At 44.4% G+C, this 21,301-nt stretch overlaps 1 protein-coding gene across 4 annotated transcripts in view; it reads left to right on the top strand.

Annotated features, from left to right (window-relative positions):
- The window catches only part of RGS12 (regulator of G protein signaling 12), a 108,478-nt gene that overhangs the window by 81,800 nt on the left and 5,377 nt on the right, over positions 1-21,301 (top strand). For 3 of the 4 annotated variants that reach the window (XM_048509049.1, XM_048509051.1, XM_048509052.1), the window contains 4 exons: positions 1,389-1,485; positions 5,912-5,982; positions 6,843-6,996; positions 11,070-11,645. In XM_048509049.1, coding sequence (XP_048365006.1) covers positions 1,389-1,485; positions 5,912-5,982; positions 6,843-6,996; positions 11,070-11,645 — 898 coding nt within the window. Of the gene's footprint in view, positions 1-1,388; positions 1,486-5,911; positions 5,983-6,842; positions 6,997-11,069; positions 11,646-21,301 lie in introns of those variants that run through there. The other variant, XM_048509050.1, reaches the window with a different exon arrangement.

The following is a 21,301-nucleotide window of genomic DNA, read 5'->3' as shown; positions in this document are numbered from 1 at the left end:
TGCCAGCTTACAGTAACACATTGCTGCTACTATTGAGAAGTATGTAACCAGCCTGCTATATGTAACCACTGCCATCTATGCGTTCTTCCTTTGATATTTGCTTTATGGCTTCCCACGCGTAGACAACTAGGCTTCCCCTGGTTCTCCTGTCTCATGGGAACAACGTTGCTTTCGTCATCTTGTCGGGTGGGAATCCAGGTGGCTCTCTTTCACGATCTGCTTGCGACCTTGGGGCGCTTTAGCTCCAAAGATTGTTTTTCACAAATTCTTGCTTTGGGGTTAAAGGGGATTGTGAATGCCAGCCTTGGCAGAACTGGCTTTTCTAGCATGGTACTTTTATGCCTGCTCAATAAATGCTACTGATCAATACTTCAGAGTCCATTTGTTGGCTTAAGGGCCCAAGACCTAACAGTTGTCTTATACAGAAAATGAAAGTAACCTTGGCTTAGATTGTCAGTGTCTAGTGTAATATTTAAAAGGATTTTTTCTCAGTTGAATATAATTCTTTCCAATGTGACATCCAAACTCAGCCAATGCATCTCCTTAGCAAAGAATGGGGGATGGGGCACCCCCTTTGAGGGTCCATAACTTTGGACCCCCTAAACCAAACTGTACCAAACTTGGGGGGTCCCGTCAGGACAGTTTCCAGATGATACCCTGAAATTTGGTGCCTATACATCAAAAAATGCGCCCCCTGCAGGAACATCCCAGAAATTTGCTCAAGAATCTTTGTTCTGCATTGAGTTTTCTATATTGTTGTCAATGGGGGTTGCAGGCTGGGGTGGGAGGGGGGGCAAATTTCTGAAGGCACAGTCTCAAAACTTTCAGGGTCTCATCAGGAGACTGCCCTGATGATGCCACCCAGGTTTGGTGCAGTTTGGTTCAGGGGGGCCAAAATTATGGACCCCCAAAACTGTAGCCCCCATCTCCTATTAGCTCCCATTGGAAACAATGGGGGATGGGGGGGCACCCTTTGGGGAGTCCATAACTTTGGACTCCTTGAACCAAACCTCACCAAACCTGGGGGGTAGCATAAGGACAGTCTCCTGATGATACGCTGAAATTTTGGTGCTGATATGTCTAAAAATGCACCCCCTGCAGTCACCAATGTCCTGATGCAAAAAAAAAATTGGTCGTGGTGGAGTGGCCGCCCATGGGGGGGGCATCCAACTCAGGAGTGCCTTGCCTAAGGGGCTGGGCTATTTCGCCTACGTTACACCCCTGCTGTAAACCTTCAAAAATAGTTAACTGTTCTTCTTCTTCCACTGTGAATTGATTCATAGTACAGTAACAGTTTGTGAGACAGTGGATTTTTAATGCTAGGATGTAGATCACATTGTGAAAAAAGTACTTTTTCCTGTTGAAACAAAATTGTGATTTGACCACAGAATGGTGAGCAAGAGCCGTTGGACCTTGGTGTTCCCATCTCTAATCTGGATGGACAGCTGGTTATTCTTGATGAGAAACTGCCAACCAAGGGGAAAGGTAAGCATTTCTGAAATTGCCTCATGTCTAACAGTTTAGTGAGCCTAACTAAGTTCTTGGTGATTGAGGCCACGTGCAAATCATAGTGGGCATCTGAAACATTGAAGAGCGTTCTGGATTTTAGACAGCCTCTTCTTCCATTTGCAGAGACTTCTGGCAATTGAGGAGAGCTGTTCATACTGCTGCTTGCCCTGAGTATCCCAAATCCCTGATTCTCCCCTCCCAGGCCTTTAAAAATAGTATCACATGTTAAATAGGAATCAAACTGGAATGTCCCCTCCCTGTTTGGAGCAAAAAAAAACCCTCTGAAAAATCTTGATCTATAAATATACCTCTATAAATAAAGACTGGAGCATTAGTCGCTGGTTGTTTCCTTGTTCGCTTGGAGAACATTTGATATTGCTGCAGAAATGGATTAAAGGATCAGAATCATTGGCTTAATCATCGCCTTGTCGCTAGAGAGAAAATAAGTGGAAGGCAGGCGGAGCTGAGTTCAAGCTGCTGAGGCATGGATGTTGGTCTCTGTCATTAAGTTGACATTCCGAAAAGCATTCATTAAAGGTTTCATTCCAACGCATTTCTGGCATTCCTGCAGTGGGATCTGCTACATGTTTACCCAGAAGTCAGTGGGACTTGTGGGAAAATGTGCACAAGATGGCTGTCCAGTTTATCCTTATAGGCAGCATCTTAAGGAGGCTCAGGAAGTGCATCTTTGTTTGGCCTGTCCTGCAGTCCCCAGTTGATTTCCCTTTCCTGCACTGCTGCGTGGCTGCCCTCCTTGAAATTACCCCTGAGTCACTTCTTGTCCTCTTGGACATTTTGGATACAATTTTTTAAAAAAATTGGATATAAATGATACGCATTACTTACCAGGGTATAATTTTTAAAGCCTCCTGAAACAGAAATTTCTTTGCTTTTTAAAGGTAAGGGGGCAGTAAATGAGCTGTTCGTCCTCTGTCATCTGTGTAGTACCAAACTGTGGTACAAAGAACTTCTTTGTTGCTGAAGGCTGAAAAGGCTCTCCTCTCTGCCTTTGTCATATGAGGCGACATTTTCCAGCCCAAAAGGTCACTATGCTATGAAAGGGGAACATCATTTTCCTTCAGTTCTTTTTTGTCGTCAATCAGAAAGATTCTCTTCTAGTGTTCTTTTAGTTTTTTCTGTCATCTCTGTTGTCCTTGTGGACATTCCTTTGATCACTCAGAAATCCCTGTTCAGAAGAGTCCCACGTGGCACTGAGATGACACAGACCAACAACCACCTGTGGTGTCTTTTCTGCCATTGCCTACAGTTAGCCCTGAGGCTTAAAGTGTCTTAAAGTCCTCTTTGGCTCTGGCAACCAAACCATCTGCCAGATGGGAGCTTTCTTCTTGACTGTAATTGGTATCATCTCACCTCTTGCATCCAGCCTCAGATCTGCCCAGGTGTTGATGCAGGTCCCTGGGTCCTTTGAATTTGCTCCAGAGTTACTCGGAACCACTTCTGAAAAAAGTCAGGTTCAAGTCAAAGGCCCTGGAAGAGGTTCTCCCTTGGCCCAAGCAGTCAGACAAGACCCCTTCATTTCTGCAGGCTATTCCCCAGGAACCACTCACTCTGGAAGGGGATCCAATACAGGCTGTTTTACGCAGTCCATCTCCTCTCCTTGAAGACTGATCATTCTTTATCAGAATGTGAAAATGAAAAATGCAAACCCAGATTATACAAAAACTGTGGGGGAAAACAACAATGCAGAAACGCAAAAAACAAAAACAAAAAACTATGAAGCAAATATTGCAAATTGACTGCTTCTCAATCACACGGTAATCAATATATGCATAAGAGACGTTATATGTTTCCCAAAGTATCCAGCAGCTCAGAAGAACTGAGGGAGAATGGCGACTCCTCCCTCCCGGCATGTGAAAGTTTTGGCAGAAAAATGTTGCCTTGTGCCCTGTGGGGGGTGGGGAGGGCAGAGCATCTTCTCAGTCTCTAAAAGCTTGGAAGTTGTTCTCTGCATCTGGCCTGCACATGCATAGTCCCAGCGCATGCCTCCACAGGAAGCACTTGATGAGCTGCAGTTACAGGTAAGTGTAACCCTGTCATATCTCTAAGGAAGAAGAGTCACAGTGAAGGAGTTAGATCAGATCAGTAGGCTTTGTTAAAAGGTTTTGATTTTATTGTTTATTTTATCTATTGGTTTTGCATGCTGCCCTACAACAGGCTCAGGGTGGCTCATGACATTTCCATAATACATGACCAAACATAACATAACCAATATAATACATTTTAAAACAATATAAACATATTTCAAAACATCCTGCAGGGCCCTGTTCTCATTGGACAGTGTTCCACCAGGTTAGGGACCGGGGCCAAAAAAGCCCCTGGTTGAGGCTAGCCAAACATCTTCTGAGCCAGGGATCACCTGTAGGTTTTTATTTTCAGAGCCTTTTAGGGGGACGTATTGGGAGAAATGGTGCTGTAGGCTTGTTGATCTCAGACAATAATATTCCCCTAGGCTCCCCTAGGGAGCCCATTCCCCTAGGGAGCCCATCCCCACTGGCTTTCACCAGCCAGGATGGTTTTGAAGGTAAGTATCAGAACCTTGAACCTGTTTCAGTACTCCACCTGGAGCCAGTGCAGCTGATGAAGCACCGGTTCAACCGATGCCTGCCACAGGGTCCCTGTAAAGACCTGTTCTTTGCATTCTGCACCAGCTGGAGCCTCTGGAGAAGACCCAAGGGTAGCCCTGTGTAGAGTGAGCTGCAATAATCTACTCTAGAGGTGACTGTTGCGTGGATCACTGTGGTTTGAGACAGGTAAGGTGCGGGTCATGTGGTTTGAGACAGGTAAGGTGCCAATTGTCTCACCTGGCATAGATGATAAAATCCTAGGCAAGATATCTGTGCAACCGCATCAAGAAGCACCCTCAAACTGCTGACTGTAGGTGCAGGGTTGAACTGCATTCCATCAAGAGTTGGCAGTTGGCATCCTCCACCTGGACCTCACCAGCCTAGCCACAGGAGCTCTGTCTTTGGTAGATTTAACTTCAGTCGGCTCTCTTTCAACCATTCTGACACAGCCTTTAAATAGCTGGCTAGTACAGCTGAGGAAGCATCTGGATGACAGCCACATATTGGTTACAGCATAAGCCAAAACTCTGGATCAGCCTGGCAAAAGGGCACATGTAGATGTTAAATAGTATCAGAGAGAGAATCACCCCTTGTGGGACGCTGCACACCAAAGAATGGCAGGTGGTTCTCTCACCGATTGCTGTCCTCTGTCGCCATCCCTGCAGAAATGAGTGCAGCTACTGCAAGGTTGACTAATGGATCCCAGCAGTTGGTCAAGAAGCCATGGTTGATTAAGTCGAACACTGCTGTCAGATAGAGTAGTATCAGCAGCGCCAACCCGCCATGGTCCAGGTGTCTCCAAAGGTCATCTGTGAGAACAGCCAAAGCTGTTTCCAGCCCACGACCAGCACGAAAATTGGATTGGAATAGGTCCAAGGCTGAAGTTTCTGCCAGAAAAATCTGGAGCTGCTTTGCAGCTGCTCTCAACTACCATCCCCAGGAAATAAAGATGGAACACCAGGTGGTAGTTGCATAGATCTAGCAGATACAATGATGGCTTTTTAGGAGCGGTCTCACCACTGCCTCCTTCAATCCAGGAAGGTCCCTGTGCTTAGGGGCAGATTAATAATATTCCCCTAGGGAGCCCATCCCCACTGGCTTTCACCAGCCAGGATGGTCATGGGTCTAAGAGGCATGTGGTGGGTTTCACAGCCCTCAGGATTCTGTCCACTTTATCTTGGGGGAGTTGGTCAAAGTGGTCCAGTACAGGTTGTGAAGGTGGCGAAAGGGTTTCTAGTTCATTTATTGCTTTTAAGTTGGCAGGGGTCCTGGTGGAGTGAAAAGTTCTTATCCACAAAAACAAGTTGCAAAAATTTCACAGCTATTTTGAGACCTCTCAGGTAAGGCTGTTAGTTGTCCTGTTAGTTGCCCTGGCTGTTAATTACCTTGAATAATTGTGCTATGTTTTGCACCTGGTAAAAAACAGCATGATCCAGGGAGTCCATATTGTCTAGGGGTACCTCAAACTGTGGAATGACCAAGAAAGGGAAAACTGGGAACTGGAAAGTAACCGGATAGAGAGTGAAATCAAGATATTTTATTGAGCAGGTAAAGACTTGTTTGCCACTCTACCCTTTTGAGGGGTTGGATAGCAAAAGTTCCAGTCAGAATAGTGACTGTGAAAGATGTCTTCAGCTTCATTGAGCAACACTAGTTCAAATGGATTGAGAAAGCAGGTGTGAAAGACAGTTGGGATATCCTCAAAGAGGTTCTAACATCTGACCAATTTTCCTGCCTGTTCTTGGTTAATATAATCATAAATCTTGAAGAAAGTAGCATGATATGTATACATAGTTTTAATTTTCTTACATTTGCAGAACAGGGAAAGGGGGCAGCACTGAAACACAATGGAGCTACAACTTCTAGTACAAACACTCAAGCATCTACAGTAAGTTCTTTGAAATTACTTGTCACTCTAAGTATTATTCAGTACTGATGTTGCTTGCCAAACTGGAAATTGCAGGTGAAAAGTACTTATTCCAGTTAATAGCACATGCTCTTCCTCTTCTTTTGTTCTGTTTCTTTCTCCAGTCCATAGCTGCACTTTATGTTCTTTGTGTCAAGTATTGTTTCAATCATTTGCCCAAAATTTCAGTAACTGATGGGTCCAAGTGCATGATATTTGCAGATATTTTTCTTTGATTTCCCCACTCCCCTGCTCCCCCCCCCCCCAAAAGAAGAGACAGTCATGGGAGGCTGTAACTTCGAGTGCAGTCCTTGAATGGGGCAAGGGAGATGCTGAGCTCTTTCCTCTCCAGCTCTTTCTCTCTCATAGTCACCTTCAACTTTTTTCCCCTCTGCTGTAAAAAAGCCACCGTTTCTTTTAAGTTTCTTTTTCTCTGTTAAGAGAAAAGCTGCTGGGGAGGACAATTGAAGCAGCAGAACGATGTAGCAGCCCCAAACCCCTGCTTGTGTTCCACTCATGGTGGGAAACCCTGGCAGCTGCTTCATGTGGGGAGGAGTTGGGGGAAAGTCATAACTGGCGTAGCTTGTCCCACACACATAGACATGAGCCTGCAATTAAAACAGACATGTTGCATTTGTGTGTGTGTGTGTGTGTGTGTGTGTGTGTGTGAAGATTGACTCTCTCATGGTGGTGGCAGCTGTGCATGAGTTACTGAAAATGCTTGCATTGTGTTTTACCTCAGAACTGTTAATAAAATATCAAATAAAATTTAAGAATTGATTACATCAACTTTGTGCTATAAATTAAATGTAAGTAGCCCTTTAACTTTCCTTCTAATACAGGGAGAGGGAAGAACTCTAGGGAAGTCTAATTCTATTAAAATAAAAGGAGAAGGTGGAAAAAATGCTAGGGATACTCGTCTGGCAAAAAGAGAAGAATGTATTGCACAGACTGGGAAAAAAAAGTGTCACAAAATTAATTTGGACGAAGCAGAGGGTATGTCACTTTTTTAGTATATGAAATAGTATTAGTTTTCCTGGTGAACTTAATATTTTGTGATTTGATGTTATTTTATTATTGCAGAAAGCAAGGGTATGTTATTAGTATAAGCTGTATGTTCTCGTTACTCATTAATCCATTTTGACATTACTTGTCCTTGTGTGCAAAAGTGTTCATGGAATACATGCTGGAGATACAAAAACAGCAGTACTGTGTTTCGCCGAAAATAAGCCCTAGCATGATTTTTCGGTATTGGAGGATGCTTGAAATATAAGCCTTACTCCAAAAATAAGCCCTAGTTACAGATTCCCCAGCACAGCCCCCACCCTGCCAGACGAGGCACAAGTGCCCAGGCTACACACAGGCCCATTGGCTCTGTGTGTTCAAAAAGGTTGTCTTTTAGCTGGCATGTTTGTTTGAATTCCTTTTTGGTGATTTCCCTTTTTTTTTCCATTTCTTGTACATGTCCCTTTTAAATCTTAGCTCAGTTGAAAGGTCTGTAGTCATTCATTCTGGTTTCCTTAAATATCCATGCTGGTTTCCGTAGACAAATGAATGTCAACAGAGATAAATGCAAGATACTACACCTAGGCAGAAAAAATGACCCCTGGCTTGACAACAGTACATGTGAAAGGGATTTGGGCGTCTTAGCAGATCACAGACTGAGCACAAGTCAGCAGTGATGCAGCAGCCAGGAAAGCCAATGCAATTCTGGACTGCATCAATAGTAGTGTAGTGTCTAGATTGAGCAATGTAATAGTATCACTCTATTCTGCATTGGTCAGACCTCACCTGGAATAATGTGTCCAGTTCTGAGGACCACAATTCAAGAAGGATATTGACAAGCTGGAACGGGTCCAGAGGTGGGTGACCAAAATGGTAAAAGCTCGGGATTCCATCCCCTATGAAGAATAGCTTAGGGAGCTAGATATGTTTAATCTGGAGAAGAGGAGGTTAAGGAGTGACATGATCGCCATGTTTAAATATCTGAAGAGATATCATGTTGAAGAGAGAACAAGCTTGTTTTCTGCTGCTCCACAGAATAATGGGGTCACTGTGTGGCAAAGATGGGAACAGACAATGCCCAGTCAGCCTGACATGAATACCAGGAAAGATTCTACAGCAGATCATTAAACAGACAGTCTGTAAGCACTTAGAAGAGAATGCCATAATCACTAAAAGTCAACATGGGTTTCTCAAAAACAAGTCATGCCAGATTAATCTTATCTCCTTTTTTTGATAGACAAAAGGAATGCTGTGGATGTTTCATATCTTGACTTCAGTAAGACCTTTGGCAAGCTACCCCATGACTTTCTTGCAGGCAACCTAGTAAAATGTGGGCTATTGTCAGATGGATTTGTAATTAGATGAGTGACCGAACCCAAAGGCTCTTCTTCATCCTGGAAAGAAGTGACTAGTGGGGTGCCGCAGGGTTTTTCGGTATTGGAGGATGTGGGGTGCCGCAGGGTTTTTCGGTATTGTCCCGGGCCTAGTGCTCATTCAACATTTTTATCAATGATTTGGATGATGGAATGGAGGGCATGCTAATCAAATTTGCAGAAGACACCAAATTAGGAGGGGTAGCTTGTCCCCCTAGGACAGGGACAGGATTCCAAATGACCTGGACAGATTAGAGAGCTGGGCCCAAACTAACAAAATGAATTTCAACAGAAATGAATGTAAAATTCTACACTTAGGCAGAAAAAAAATTGAAATGCACAGATATAGGATAGATGGCTCTGGCTTGACAACAGTAGATGTGAAAGGGATCGGGGAGTCTTAATAGACCACAAACTGAACACGAGTCAGCAGTTGATGTGGCAGTCAAGGAAGGCAATGTAATTCTGGTCTGTGTCAAGGAGTAATGGATTCAAGGTGCAGGAAAAGAGATTCCATTTAAACTAGGAGGAAATTCCTGACAGTGAGGGCTGTTCGACAGTGGAATAGACTGCCTCGGAAAGTTGTGGAGTCTGGAGGTTTCTAAATGAGCTGGATGGCCATCTGTCAGGGGTGCTTTGATTGTCTGTTCCTGCATGGCAGGGGGTGGACTTGATGGCCCTTGAGGTCTCTTCCAACTCTGTGATTCTGTGATTCATTTTGTCTGTTTTGCCCCAGCTCTCTAATCTGTCCAGGTCATTTTGAATTCTGACTCTGTCCTCTGGGGTATTAGCTACTCCTCCTAATTTGGCGTCATCCTCAAATTTGATTAGCCTGCCCTCTATGCCATTCTACTTTGGTTTTCTAATTGGCATAGAACTCAAACTTCTTGAGGTTATCACCTTTTCACTAATAAGGTTAATACTAGAAGTACATGATTAGTCAGTCAACCCCTTCCACAACCCCTTCCACGTGGCAACAGTTCCGCGGGTTTCTCTTTCACTGCTGTGGCTGCTGAATCAGTGCAGCAACAGTGGAGCTGCTTCATGGTCTATGTTCTTGTGTCCTCCATGCCCGTGTTCCCCCAAATAGCCAGTGCACCACTTAAAGGCCTTTTTGTTTTTCTTTTCCCTTTTATTGAAGATTGGCAAAATGTAATGCCCCCCACAAGCAAGGAACAAAAGGGATTGCTGTGGGGGACTGGAGTGTATAAAATTGCACCCTTGATTGGGGTGATCCATGCTTTCCCGTCCCTGTGGCAGCCACTGGGATCTTTCCCATGATCATAGTTCAGCAAGTTTTGAAAAGTTGAAGACAAGTTGAGATGTGCACAAAAGCACCACAGTGCTGTGCGGAAGTGGAGGGAAAACTTGCTTCTTCACAGAGTCCAAGCCAGGGCAGACAATCCGTCTTTCTTGGATCAGTCACCTGCTGAGCCCTAATTTAATATGAACAGGCTGTAAGATTTAGAAGATATTATTTGTCATGTATAATGTGGAAATGAGTACTTTCACATGTAATTGTTCCTGTTTTAGGTATCTTATTTTTAGAGTACTTGAGGGATTAGCATCAAACTGCCAATAATTTTACCAGTACAATATATGGGGGTTGATATATATATAAGAGCAGCAGTGGCGTAGTGTTTAAGAGCAGGTGTTCTTTAGTTTGGAGGAGCCGGGTTTGATTCCCTGCTCTGCCACTTGAGCTGTGGAGGCTTATCTGGGGAATTCAGATGAGTCTGCGCACTCCAACACTCACCAGCTGGGTGACCTTGGGCTAACAGTTCTTCTGAGCTCTCTCAGCCCCACCCACCTCACAGGGTGTTTGTTGTGAGTGGGGAAGGGAAAGGAGTTTGTAAGCCCCTTTAAGTCTCCTTGCAGGAGAGAAAGGGGGGATATAAATCAAACTCTTTTTGATATTATTTGGTACCTGGAAAATGTTGATCTTGGTGTCTTCATTGTTTCACCAAAAATAGAACTAATACAACATATCACAAAAAATACTACCAAGATTTGTTCAGCTAAATTGGTTTGAGGAGGGGCAGGAGTTGCTCAGGGCAGCAGTGTGTGCACGGTCACCTGATCCAGTCGTGTGTGCAACTGAATGACTTCATGGGGAAAATGAAGTGTACACTGAGAAGTCTGCTTTGGTTTGTAGAGATTTCTTTCTGGATTGCACTGGATGGAAACAATTTTTTTTTGCAAGGAGTCTTGATAGATGCAGATACAATCTCCCATTTGTCTGTCTGGATAGATGTGAATAGTGTGCACATATCTGTTGGTTTTCTTTCTGTTTTGCATTGTAGATGAGGGAGGGTTCTGGTTATCTCTTGCTTTGTCAAATAAGCAATGGAAGCAGTCTGTCTCCAACCTTTCCCCATATAGTTATTCCACCTTCAACATAATATATTGCAAATGTTAACTACCATATATACTAGTCTCTGGTTTGGGAAAAATACAGCTATGCACAGCTATTAAAATCATTGCAATTTAATGTTGCTTTTAATAGAATCAATAGCAGACTAGGCCTGGGGTCCGGGGATTAGAGGGAATTGCGGGAAGCTGTCTGCTTTTCTCAGTGCTGCTGCCAAACACTGAGAGAAGCGTTAGCAAAGAATTCAGAGCATAATTGATCAACGCAGTTAAAATTAGCCGTGTTGACTGAGTCTATTTTGTTCTGGGTTTGTTGTATAGAATTTTTTGAACTCATCTCCAAAGTGCAAAGTAACAGAGCCGATGACCAGCGAGGGCTTCTGAGAAAAGAAGACCTGGTTTTGCCTGATTTTCTTCATTTGCGTCCTTATGTGGCTGCATTTTCTTCCTCTACCCCTGAAAGATCTCAAGACTGTAACAAGAGAATTGTGCAATCCGAGATGAAGGAAGACGGCCTTCAGCCAACTGGCAAAGTAGACTTAATGAAAAACAGCAATGAGAGCTCCGCACTCAAAATTGGCCTTTCAGAAAGTAAACAGAGCACAGCAGTGCCAGCCACTCATGACAGCCGGAAGAGCAGCAGCATTCCTTCCCACACATCCCTCTCTCCGATTCTACCTGTTCAGCCTGCCGCTTTACAGAAAAGACAGTCCAAAGAACTGCTAGCAGGAAGTATAGAGACTGTTGAGGATGAGAACATGGCAGATACGACTCTGGTGTCCGAGGGAGACATCAGCAGTCCCAACAGTACGCTGCTGCCACTGCAGCTTCCGTCCACTTCTTCAGACAAAAGCACACTTACAGAAGCCTTGCCTTCCCCTTCAGTTTTGCTAACAGGTAATGAAGAAAAATGTCCCAGCTAGAACTGCAATCAGGTATTCCCAGATTTTTATAGTCTGTAATAGGAAGTGATTCTCCTGTTTGCAGCTTGCTGAAATCTGTTGATAGGACTCTTTCAGACAGGGTTTTGGGAAGGAACAAATAGCTACCCAGCCCCCAAGCGCCCCTCTGTTTCCCTCACCTGCATCCTGTGCTGGCCCTCTGCTGGTCCTTTCTGCAAGCAGCAGCAAGTGTAGGACCAACCCACCTAAGTTGTAGCCCATCTATGACTCCTGTATTTTCCTAACAGCCTACTGAGACTATGGGATGTCATTTGCTTAAATGTGCTCTCAGTGTTAAAATAGATTTATTATTTGATGTTGAGAATAACAAAAAGTCCCTGTAAAAGGTATCATGCAAAGTTTTTTAAAAAATCTGTAAATGCACGCACACAATATTTGCTTGTTTTTATCTTACTGTGTATTATGATGGAGTCTGGAAAAAGGGAGAAGTACTATGTCTTTGAGTCAAGTATGCTTTTACAAGGCATGCAGTCTATGCAGAAACTCACATCCAAACCTATATGCAGCAATCCTGTGAAGATTAGGAGGAGAAAGGTCCCTAACAAAGGAGCACTTCTCCCCTTTCAACGTGCCCCCCCCCCCCGCCCTCACTCACTGAAGAGTCCACTATATTTGGCTGGATGCTTTGGTGGATGTGCAGAGGGCCTCCCGTTGCCCCATGCCGGTACGGGCTCTCCCAGAGTCTGCTGAGCATAGACCCTGCCTTCTTCAGGTGGGTTTCAAGGGAAAGTCACTTCACTTGACTGTGTTTCACTATTCCCATAGCAAGTGATTTAGCTGGTGCCAGTGCACTCTGTTTTGATATTTTTGGGCTAGTTTTGTATTCATTATGTCCATATGATTTGCACATGGCTGGTTGTTATATGCTAACCAATTCTGAACTCTTCTGTCTAACTTCTCCAAAATAGACAATGCAGGTTTTATAAATGTTGCCATGAAAATGATTAAAATTAAACTTCAGACCATCTTTTAATTGGTTACATCAAAATGAGAATATCTGAAGTGTGTTTTAAGGTCCAGTTATGCATCTCTGTCTCTCTGTCTCTCTCTCTCTCTGTGTGTGTGTGGGTGGGTGGGTGTGTGTTTTGAAAACTTGGGAGTTCTCAAGTTAGATTGCAATTCATAACTGAACAGTTGCCCTCTTAAGTCTTTACTCTTACCTTCATTTAGTGCATGCTATATCTTTCTACACAACCACTGAATGCTTTTGCTGTTTCTGTCTTCTGCTCTGATTCTGAAACTACCTTAATGTTCCTGTGTACATTTTGTATCTTCCAGGAGTAATACACTCAGTTCTTAGTTATTCAAGTTCTTAATTTTTTCCCATTATCTGAAAGAATTTTGTGTAGGAAGAGAGAGATAGTTTGCCTGTTCTTAGATCACAGTGTAGCAGGGAGCACATACAGTAATACAGAAAATGAGTTCCTGTGCTGGACTAGCTTTCTCACCAGCCGATTGGGGCAGCTAAACCTGTGTTACCATCAGATGTCCTGAAGAATCTATATCAGGACACATGGGTTTCATTTCACGTGAAGCTAAAATTCCTTATTCACATCGTTTATGAGTTTGGTAGAGAATTTGCTAAATGGTTATGTTCTGTACCTTGTTACCTTCCCCCTCCAATGTAGATAAGACTGCAGTAACTTATTCATTTATTTTACATCCACTAAACACAGATCTTCCTATACTATACAGCCTAAGCATATGACAGTTGCTCATGAGGAGGTTTTCTCCTCTACCAGTGCTTTGGCATACTTAGTTCATCAGCTCACTCCATTTCCCTCAGGTCCAGCATGCCCAGAGTGCATCTAGGGTGGAACTAGCATGGCATGTGACCTGAGCGCTGTCCCTTGAAGAGGGCCTGCCCCCACAGCCTCTGGAGGCAGGACACAAATGACAGCTCAGGCAAGAGAGGAGGGCCCACAGTTGAACTGTGCACCCCTCCCCCCTCGCCCATGGACTCCACGTGGAGTTCGGGAGTGGGGCACACTCACTGTTCAAGGCTGGGCTTGACCAGGTCAAGCTTTAAACGGTGAGCTCTGCCTCAAAGCCCACAGTTTAAAGTTGGACCCGGCCGGGCAGAGGCTTTGAACTGCAGACTCAGCTTGGCTGGGCCCATCTTTATGCGTCCAAAGTCCCTGTGACTTTGGAAGTGGCACTTCAGGAGCAGAGCCAGCAGTGTGAAGGTGCTTGTGCTGGGCCACTTCTCTCTCTCTCTTTCTCACCCCTCCCCCCTTTTTGTCATGGGGCAGCAAGCAAGAAAAGGAAAGTTGCTTTGGAAATAAGAGAGATTTTTGTTGTACTTGATTTATGAAATAAAGTAAATTGTAGCGCAGAATAAAAAGAAAATCATACAAAATATTTTGACAGCATCATTTTTGCATGCAATGTATGTGCTTGTTCTGGCCTCAGGCAACATGTAGAGTCCATCTCCCACTCTGTAAGGCTTACAAATTTGGTTGCATTTCTTGAACAGGATGATATCTATGATGATACAGATCTGTTGTGTACATTTGACAATCTCAGGGCAGAGAATGAAGAATCTAAATAAAACAAAACTAAAAACTATTGAGGGGCGGGTTCTTTTCTTCTCACTTTTGCCTCTTTATTACTTCAGCTCTTCATTTCCTTCCTTTGCTTCTTGTTGCTTTTGTGGGCTGAGAGCAGCAAGAAAAACTAGTCCACCATCTCCTTTGAAGCCATTATTGTCCGGCTGCAGCATGCCTCACTGCGCGTTGGTTAATGTCATCATCAGCCTGCATTGCTGTCAGCCCTTCTGGCTGCCGTGTGAACAGGTGTGGGGAGGTCAAGAGGGGTCTGGGATCTTGCTGTCTGTGTGTAGAGGCCTGATGCTTCTCTTGCAATTATATAGACTGATCTTACCAACATAGTGTCCACCACACATGTGTACTGAGGCCTAGCAAATCTCCTTGGTTGGCCCAGAATATGAAAAATTATTCACCGAGCCCAGAGGTTCCAGCACATTTTAGATTTGTTTTTTTTCTTTCTGGAAAAGAGCTAGATTGCAGTTTTATTTTCTGTTTAATCTCTTTCAAAAAGAAAAGTGTGACTGGCACAAGTGTGTGGGGCTATGACTGGACAGTTTTTCCTTTAAGATATATTCTGCAATTTTGCTAAAACAAATAAGGCATTGTCTAGTCCACTGGTGTTGCAGTGACAACATCTGGAGGATTCTCGCAGGCTCACTGACATTCTGCCCCCTCCACCCATGAAAGGGGACATGTGCAGGGCTTGTGAGAAGGTGAGTTGGGTCAAATGGGGAAATTAATGTGTTCTCCTCTGTTCAGTGCAAGGCACTGGGACTCCAAAAGATGAGTCATTTATGTTGAGGCTTATTGAAAGGCAGCCCCTCATTATTGCCTGCTTGCATGCAAAAGGGAACAAGGGGAAGGGACACATTCGACTCCCTTCTGGAGCCTAGATTTTCAGGTTGGTTCATCATCTGATGTCAAATATTTTGCAGAAGTGCTATTGTAACAAATACATTTAATTTCAGTATTTTATGTTAAACATATTTAACACCCTTTACCTGATGAATCAGAAATCCTGAATAAGATTCCTTATTCCAAAAGAAAAATGAAATGGTGAACACAGAGTCGGCGTATCTCTTTCTGGGGCTAAAAGAAGCCTTTTCCTGGCCTGGTCTTTATCCACTAGTTAATCTCCATCCTCCAGATGCACCACAGGCTGAGTGATGCAGACGGATCTCAGCAGAGCTACCTGCAGGTCAAAGGCTGAGAGTGGATCTGCAGATCAAGGAAGCACCGCTTCAGAATCCAGGTGGAGTCACAACATGTGCGAATCTGTGTGGTCAAAAAGAAATTGTTCACATGAGTAAAAGTAGGGGTGATCGCCTAGGAACCTTCGTAGCATGCAGGTCTTTCCAAGAGGGAGTTCTTTTTTGACTCAGGGAGCTTTCAAGTCTTGTGATTTAGTGATTTATTTTATTCCAGAAACCACCTGCCGCTTGCCTGTTCTCTAAGGGTGCTTCAATGTACCAAAAGAGGGCAATGAAATGCCTCCTTCAAGACAAGCTAGAGGTCTGGGTATCCATCAGGGGAAAGGTTACCAGTAGTTTGTTTACTAAAGCACACACGCACACACACAATGGCCTTACTTGCAAAGACCATCCAGTGAAAAGTTAAAATAAAACATACTCAGATCAGCGTGACTGAGTTCCTTATATTAATGTGGAGGGCATGGGATTAAGGTTGTGGGATGTATGCCAGTTGGTGTGCATTCCATATATACACTCTTAGTTCATTGTCCTGGTGCCTGAGAAGTCCCCACATGGGTACTGCACACGCACAGGCCTATTACAGAGAGGGTTTTGATGCTCCAAAAACACCTGGGGGTGCTCTGCCTCCTTCCCCTCTTGAAGTGGCAGAGCACTTTCCCCTCCACTCCGTCCCTCTGCTGCCTCTGCACGAAGTTACAGTCTCCATTGTGTCTTCAGCTGTCACAGCTGCCAGCAACACAGCCCTGCTACCTCAGTCATGGCTGGCACCCCAGAAATGGCACAAAAGATTCTCTTTAAGAATATGGATCCTTGGGGTTGAAAATTCCTTGCATAGATGATCCTGAGAAACGCCTCCTGTGGCTGCAAAAAGTCTCTATCCAGCACTTCTTAGGAGAAAGACTTGAGCACAATGCTGGCATTTAATGCCCACAGACAAATCAAGTCATCCTCCGTTCCAATTCTGATACCATGCCTTGGGTCGCTCAAAAATGCAGGGAAAGCTTTGGGCTTATCCCCCCTCCCCCCTCAGAAATTGGGGTGGGCGTGGGGGGACTAAGCCCCTTCAGGTGTTTTTTAGCTTCAAAAACCTTTGCGCGGTAGGCCTGAGTGTGCACGGTACTCATGTAGGAACTGCACAGGTGACCACTCCACTAACCATTACTGCTAAGAGATCCCTGTTTTCACCTACAATTCCCTGTCACTATAAGCTGGCAGGGGCTGATGGGAATTGTAGTCCATAACATCTGGAGTGCCAAAGGTTCGCCACCACTGCTATAAGCTGTTAAGAATCTGACTGATGTTAAAAGGAGCGATTGGAGGGGGGATTAATTAGGACTGGAGGAAAACTGCTACCTCTGATTCTAATGAACTTCATGCCCTTTCTAATATGCAACAAGGCTGGCACCGTCGCAGCCCCGCAGCAGACTGCAATTGGTTTGGGGTGAAATTAGAATCCAGGGTTCTAATCCAGGTCAGACTCAGTTCTCCCCTTCCCAGCTCTTCCATGCAGCAGCAGCAGCAGCAATAAGCAGATGGGTCCCTGAGACTCCGGCCATGAGGAGCTTGAAAGGTTAGCCTCAGGTCCCAGGTTTTGGAGTATTGTAGTAATCTGGAGGCTAGCAGGACCAAATCATGGTGACATCGGCTATGGGGGGGCGGGGTTGGGTCCCACCTGGGCACCCCATTCCCCACCAGCTGTGAAGCTTGGGGGAAATGAGGGAGGGGTGCTTTTCGGTTTTGTGCCAATGCCACTTCCAGAATAATTGCAAGTGACATCATTGTGTGTCGTAGAGTTTTAAGTGAATCCTACATTGTCACCCCAACACAATGAAGTCACCGCTGGTTTTGTGCCAGAAGCAAAGTTGTGCTTTGGTGAGATACTGACAAAATTGACTTTGCTCTCCAAATACTCTGGCTGCTACTGATATTGGACCATAGTCAGGGAGGGGCCAGTGCCGTGGTGGGATTCAGCCGGTTCGCACCACTTCGGCAGAACCGGTTGTTAAAATGGTGCTTGTAAACAACCAGTTGTTCGATTATTTGAATCCCACCACTGGGCCAGTGGGTGCACTGCTGCACCTAAAAGTACTTGTTCATCCCACCTAAATATTTTGAGGAGGGGGGTCTTTTTAAATTTGTGACATGACAGGATCCATTTAAAGAATGAGAGCTCTTTGTTGAAGTTGGAAAATTGGTAGTTAAAAACCAACACTGTTGGTGGCTGGTGCCCACCTCAAAATGAGAATGTTCTAAAATGCAACAGCCTGGCCCACTCAGTTCTTCCCACACAAATTATCCTCTGACTTAGGGTGGATTTTTCATGGTACTTAAATACTACTGAAATAAAAAAATTTCTTTAGCTACCATGAGCAGTCGAGTTTGTACAAATCTAATGTAAACATTCAATCTATATAGCTAATAGCTAATTATGCCCTGACCTGCAGATAACCTGAATTCTCAGATATTGGTGATCTGAGCAGACGTAAGATTTGCTGGCAAACTTGGGGAACAGGAAACAGGAAAAATGGGTGCAAATGTGTGAACTGTTGTTTGCGCAGCTACAAATAACAATGGGAGCAGTTGTGAGGGGCAAAAGTAAAAGATGAAGAGGAGAAGAGAAGAGAGGACAGACAAGGGATTGAGGAAGCAGGGCTGGAAGTCAGGAAAAGGGGATCTGGATTGCCGGTTCTGCTGTCCAGTAGAAATGAAGCTGGGTGGGCAGAGAGGCAGCTGTGGTGTCTGGAAGGATGAAGCAACAGCATGGCTTGGCTTTCTCCATCCTTCAACAGGGAGTGAAGGCAGACAAACCGCCATCCAAGAGGAGAGGCAGGCTGTGCTTCAAAACATTCCTCCCTTCACAATACAGTACAATACAACAACCTTTATGAGGCATATTAAAATAGGCTCCAGACCATTACAGACATTTCTGAAGTACAAATCAAAAGTACATTCAAAACACAGACAGATAAACTATCCAGCATTGGACAATACGTAGAAAGTTCTGTCCCTTCACATAACCAAAGGGCCTTTGATCCCACCCTGACTGTGCCCAAGGGAGACGAGAACACCATAGTCAATGGGAAAATGTGAAGATCAGCTCCAAGCAGGGCTTGCTTCCTTTGCCCTCCATTCAGTGCTATCAGTCACAGACCAGGAAAGAGATTTGGGCGTCTTAGTTGATAGTTCCATGGGAATGTCAACTCAATGCATGGCAGCTGTGAAAAAGGCAAACTCTATGCTGGGGATAATGAGGAAAGGAGTTGATAATAAAACTGCAAAGATTGTCATGCCCTTATATAAAGCAGTGGTGCGACAGCACTTGGAGTACTGTGTCCAGTTCTGGTCGCCACATCTCAAAAAGGATATTGAAGAGATAGAAAAAGTGCAGAGAAGGGCAACGGGGATGATTGAGGGACTGGATCACCTTCCTTATGAGGAGAGGCTGCAGCGTTTGGGACTCTTTAGTTTGGAGAGGAGGCGGCTGAGGGGGGATATGATTGAAGTCTATAAAATTATGCATGGGGTAGAAAATGTTGACTGAGAAATTTTTCTCTCTTTCTCACAATACTAGAACCAGGGGGCATTCATTGAAAATGCTGGGGGAAGAATTAGGACTAATAAAAGGAAACACTTCTTCACACAACGTGTGATTGGTGTTTGGAATATGCTGCCGCAGGAGGTGGTTATGGCCACTAACCTGGATAGCTTTCAAAGGGGCTTGGACAGATTTATGGAGGAGAAGTCGATTTATGGCTACCAATCTTGATCCTCTTTGATCTGAGATTGCAAATGCCTTAACAGTCCAGGAGCTTGGGAGCAACAGCCGCAGAAGGCCATTGCTTTCACATCCTGCGTGTGAGCTCCCAAAAGCACCTGGTGGGCCACTGCGAGTAGCAGAGAGCTGGACTAGATGGACTCTGGTCTGATCCAGCTGGCTTGTTCTTATGTTCTTATAAGGGTCTCACAGAGTGCCTCCTTCCTCCAGCCACAGTAGCTGGGAACAGTTTAAAGAAAGAATCTGTGTTTCCCATCCTTCTCTGCCATCTGATTGGATTAGCAGCAACAATAAAACACTGAAACAAGGAGAAAAAACTGGTGTATAGGTCTGTCAAAAATTCAGCAGGACGTTAAAACATAACAGAGCTAAAAACATAGCAAAGAGGAACCCCCTCCCCCTCCCCCTCCCCCGGGGCAATTACAGCACTAGTGAAAACTGGCCACCAAGAATCTGCAACATTTTGTTGCTGGCCCCACTTGTATGCTCTTAAAAACACAAAGCTCTGGCAACAGTGCTACAAGACTGGTTGGAGATGACAAGGCACTAATTCCTGTTGTAGCTACACGTGGGAGCATAGAAACTCAACTGGTTGTGGATGGAGCTGCTAACATGGATAAAACACACTGCTGATAGTGAAGCCCTTTTCAGATACATTCAAAAAATGAGCGAACTGGCTAGTCCCCCAAGGGTATGCAGAAGGAGACTTCTCTGTAAAATCCTGGAAAGCTGTTCCCTCAGCTGCTGTGTGGCTGCTGGAAACATGAGTTGGGATTGGGGAACATGGACCCACCCATATAAGAACGACTATATTTTGTTTGGCCCTGAATATGTCTTCCATGTAACGATCTCTTGGCCACTGGTGTATAATTTCATGCATAAATATACCAATAAGGATACTCATTTGAAGAGAAATGAATATTTGGTAGATGAGGTAATCAAAACCACACATCCAGGTGAGGCTCTCATTGGCATCCAAAAGGCAATCCCAAAAGGCAATCATAGCCTAGAGGGATTGGTACGACTGAAGAATCTCCATGGTGAATCCCAGAGCCTCCTACGGGACAAGGAGTGATTGTTAACAGGTTTGTGGCAGCCCTCCTCTTCTGAATGCTAAGAGTCTATGAACGGAGCTGTTCTCTGATCTTTAAAGGGAAATACTGTCTGAAGTAGTCATCATGCTGGGAGGGATTTGTTAAGAAAAAAGGATAAATGTGCTTCTGGAATAACACAGGCTCATCCAATGTTAGGTCTCGGAACCTTAAGCCAATAAACTCTGAAGTATTGATCAGCAGTGTTTATTGATGAGTTATCGAAGCATTGTACTTGGCAAAGTGTTAGGTCTCACAATCTTAAGCCAATAAATGGACTCTGAAATATTTATCAGTAGTGTTTATTGAATAGGCATTGAAGAGCCACACTTGGCAAAGCCAGTTCTGATGAAGCTGGCATTCCCAGTCCCCCTTTTGCCCCGTAGAGAACCCTCCTCCCATTTTTCCAAGAGTTTGTGAAAAACAGTCTTTGGAGCTAAGGTGTCCCAAGGTCAGCAGCAGATAGCAAGAGAGCCACCTGGCTTCCTGCCCCTATGAGATAATGGATGTAATTCTTTTCTCATGGGACTGAGGTGCCAAGGGAAGCCTAGTTTTCTACAAAGCATGTGAAGCCATAAAGTAAAGATAAGGGAAGAATTCGCAGATGGCAGTGGTTACATATAAGTGGTAAGTGGTTACAATTCTGAATCAAGTCTTGAAAATTGGGAAGACGAACTCCAACAGTCTATGCCGGGATTCCTCATCCTTGACCCACTCCCAGAAAGGGCAGTGAAGGTGCTCTTGTAAGTATAGCAAAGAACAGCAAAACTCATAGTGCTCCTAAAACTTAGGTAGCTGCTGATTGGCCTTGAGTATCTGTGCTTTCTGGAATTTATGTTTAGTTATTAAAGATTTTTCATACCAATGATCTTTGGGTATTTATCGAAGACCACTTGGAAAGAATCGTAGCTGGTTTTTGCTGTATGCCACTCTGTTACTCTTAGGGAGCTGGCACTGATGGACAT

This window comes from Sphaerodactylus townsendi, linkage group LG10, assembly GCF_021028975.2.
Source record: "Sphaerodactylus townsendi isolate TG3544 linkage group LG10, MPM_Stown_v2.3, whole genome shotgun sequence".
Classification (NCBI taxonomy): domain Eukaryota; kingdom Metazoa; phylum Chordata; class Lepidosauria; order Squamata; family Sphaerodactylidae; genus Sphaerodactylus; species Sphaerodactylus townsendi.
Note: the sequence above shows the minus strand (reverse complement) of the source record. Positions and strands in the feature narration are given on the sequence as shown.